The sequence below is a fragment of the Corapipo altera genome, unplaced genomic scaffold (assembly GCF_003945725.1).
Source record: "Corapipo altera isolate COAL_440 unplaced genomic scaffold, ASM394572v1 61160, whole genome shotgun sequence".
Lineage (NCBI taxonomy): Eukaryota > Metazoa > Chordata > Aves > Passeriformes > Pipridae > Corapipo > Corapipo altera.
This window is the reverse complement of record NW_020886832.1, coordinates 1-1729: the sequence shown is the minus strand read 5'-3', so window position 1 is coordinate 1729 and position 1729 is coordinate 1. Positions and strand designations below refer to the sequence as shown.

Genomic DNA, 1729 nt, shown 5'->3' with positions numbered 1-1729 from the left:
GCCTCTGCCTTCTTAGCAGTCATGATCAGCTTCTCAAGGAAGAGACGAGCTAGAGGGGGCTGGACGGGGCCCGAAGTCTCTGTGGCGCCTGTGCCACCCCCACGAGCTTCCCGTGGGCGAGGCAGGGCGGGCAGGGCTCGGTGCCTGCAGTGCCAGGAGGAAGCTGCGGGCGCCGCTGTTGACTGAGAGGAGCGAGAGGAAGCGCTGCAGCCCCGCCCGCTGCGGACAGAATCGCTTGGCCGCTCGCTCGGTGTCCGGCTCGGCAGACGCCGGATTGCGATCTTCCCTGCTCTGCGGAGCCGTGCTGAAGGAGGGGGAGAGGCCGGCGGCAGCGGCCGGGAGCGGTGAGCCGGAGAAGGAATAGGAGAAGAGGTGGGAGCCGAAGCGGGTACCAGATCGTCGGGCGGCGGTGGGGAGCTCCGGCGGTGTTGCGGTGCCGGCGGTGCGGCGGCGGAGATGTGCGCTGAGGGGAGGTGCTGGGGCCGGCGGCAGCGAGTGCTGCTCTGGGGCGTCCTGCTGGCGACCTGGGAGGCGGCGTGGGGGCAGCTGCGCTACTCGGTGCCCGAGGAGATGCCCAAGGGCTCGTTCGTGGGCGACGTGGCCAAAGACCTGGGGTTGCAGACGCCGGCGCTCAGCCACCGCGACACCCACGTTTTTGACACAGGTAGGACACGGTACTTTTTTCTGGACTTGCAGAACGGCCACTTATCTATGATGGAGCAGGTGGACAGAGAAGAGATATGTGCAGCTGTTCCTAAATGCGTCCTAAATTTTGAAATTCTTGTAAAGCAGCCAATGAACGTTTACAAAGGGGAGGTAGAAATACTGGATATTAATGATAATGCTCCCAGTTTCCCAGAAAGAAGCAGTGTCTTAGAAATCATCGAGTATACTGCACCAGGCGCACGTTTCCCATTGGAGAAAGCTCATGATCCCGACATAGGAGTGAACTCTTTACAGAATTATGAATGTAGCAAGAGCAGCTATTTCACCTTGGACGTGAAAAACGGAGATGACGATGTGAAATATCCAGAATTAATATTGGTGAAATCTTTGGATCGGGAAGAGCAGGCTGTTCATAATTTGATCCTAACAGCCACAGACGGCGGGAGTCCGGTGAAATCGGGATCGACAACAATACAAATAGTTGTGTTAGATGGAAATGACAATGCTCCAGAATTTACTCAGTCTGTGTATAAGGTGACCGTGAGAGAAGACGTGGCCGTGGGAAGTCGGGTGTTACAGGTGACAGCGTCTGACAGAGACGAGGGGTCAAACGCTGAGGTGAAATATTCGTTCTTTAAAATCCCAGAGAAGTTCAACAAAACTTTTAAACTAGATCCTGAAAGTGGGGAAATTGAAATAACAGAGAAGTTGAGTTTCGAAGAACAGGAGTATTACGAATTGGTTGTGCAAGCACGGGATGCGGGTGGACTTGCTTCCCACTGCAAGGTACACATCAAGGTCGCGGATGTGAACAATTACTCTCCTGAGATTGTCATTATGTCCGTGTTCAGTCCGGTTCCAGAAGATACACCGCTGGGAACAGTAATCGCCATTTTCAGCGTTCAAGACAGGGACTCCGGGGCCAACGGCGAGGTGCAGTGCAGCATCACAGAAAACCTCCCATTCCGCCTAGAGAAATCATTCGATAATTACTACCGCGTGGTGACTGCAGAGCTGCTGGACCGGGAGCAGGAGTCGGAGTACAACGTGACGGTGCGGGCGT

At 55.4% G+C, this 1729-nt stretch overlaps 1 protein-coding gene across 1 annotated transcript; it reads left to right on the top strand.

Annotated features, from left to right (window-relative positions):
- Positions 1–373: 373 nt before the first annotated feature.
- Positions 374–1725, top strand: LOC113941362 (protocadherin gamma-A7-like; the record flags this gene model as incomplete). Its single annotated transcript, XM_027632521.1, has 1 exon — positions 374–1725. A coding segment is annotated over exon 1 (1269 nt), but the record flags the coding sequence as incomplete, so codon positions are not given.
- Between the last annotated feature and the right edge of the window lie 4 nt (positions 1726–1729).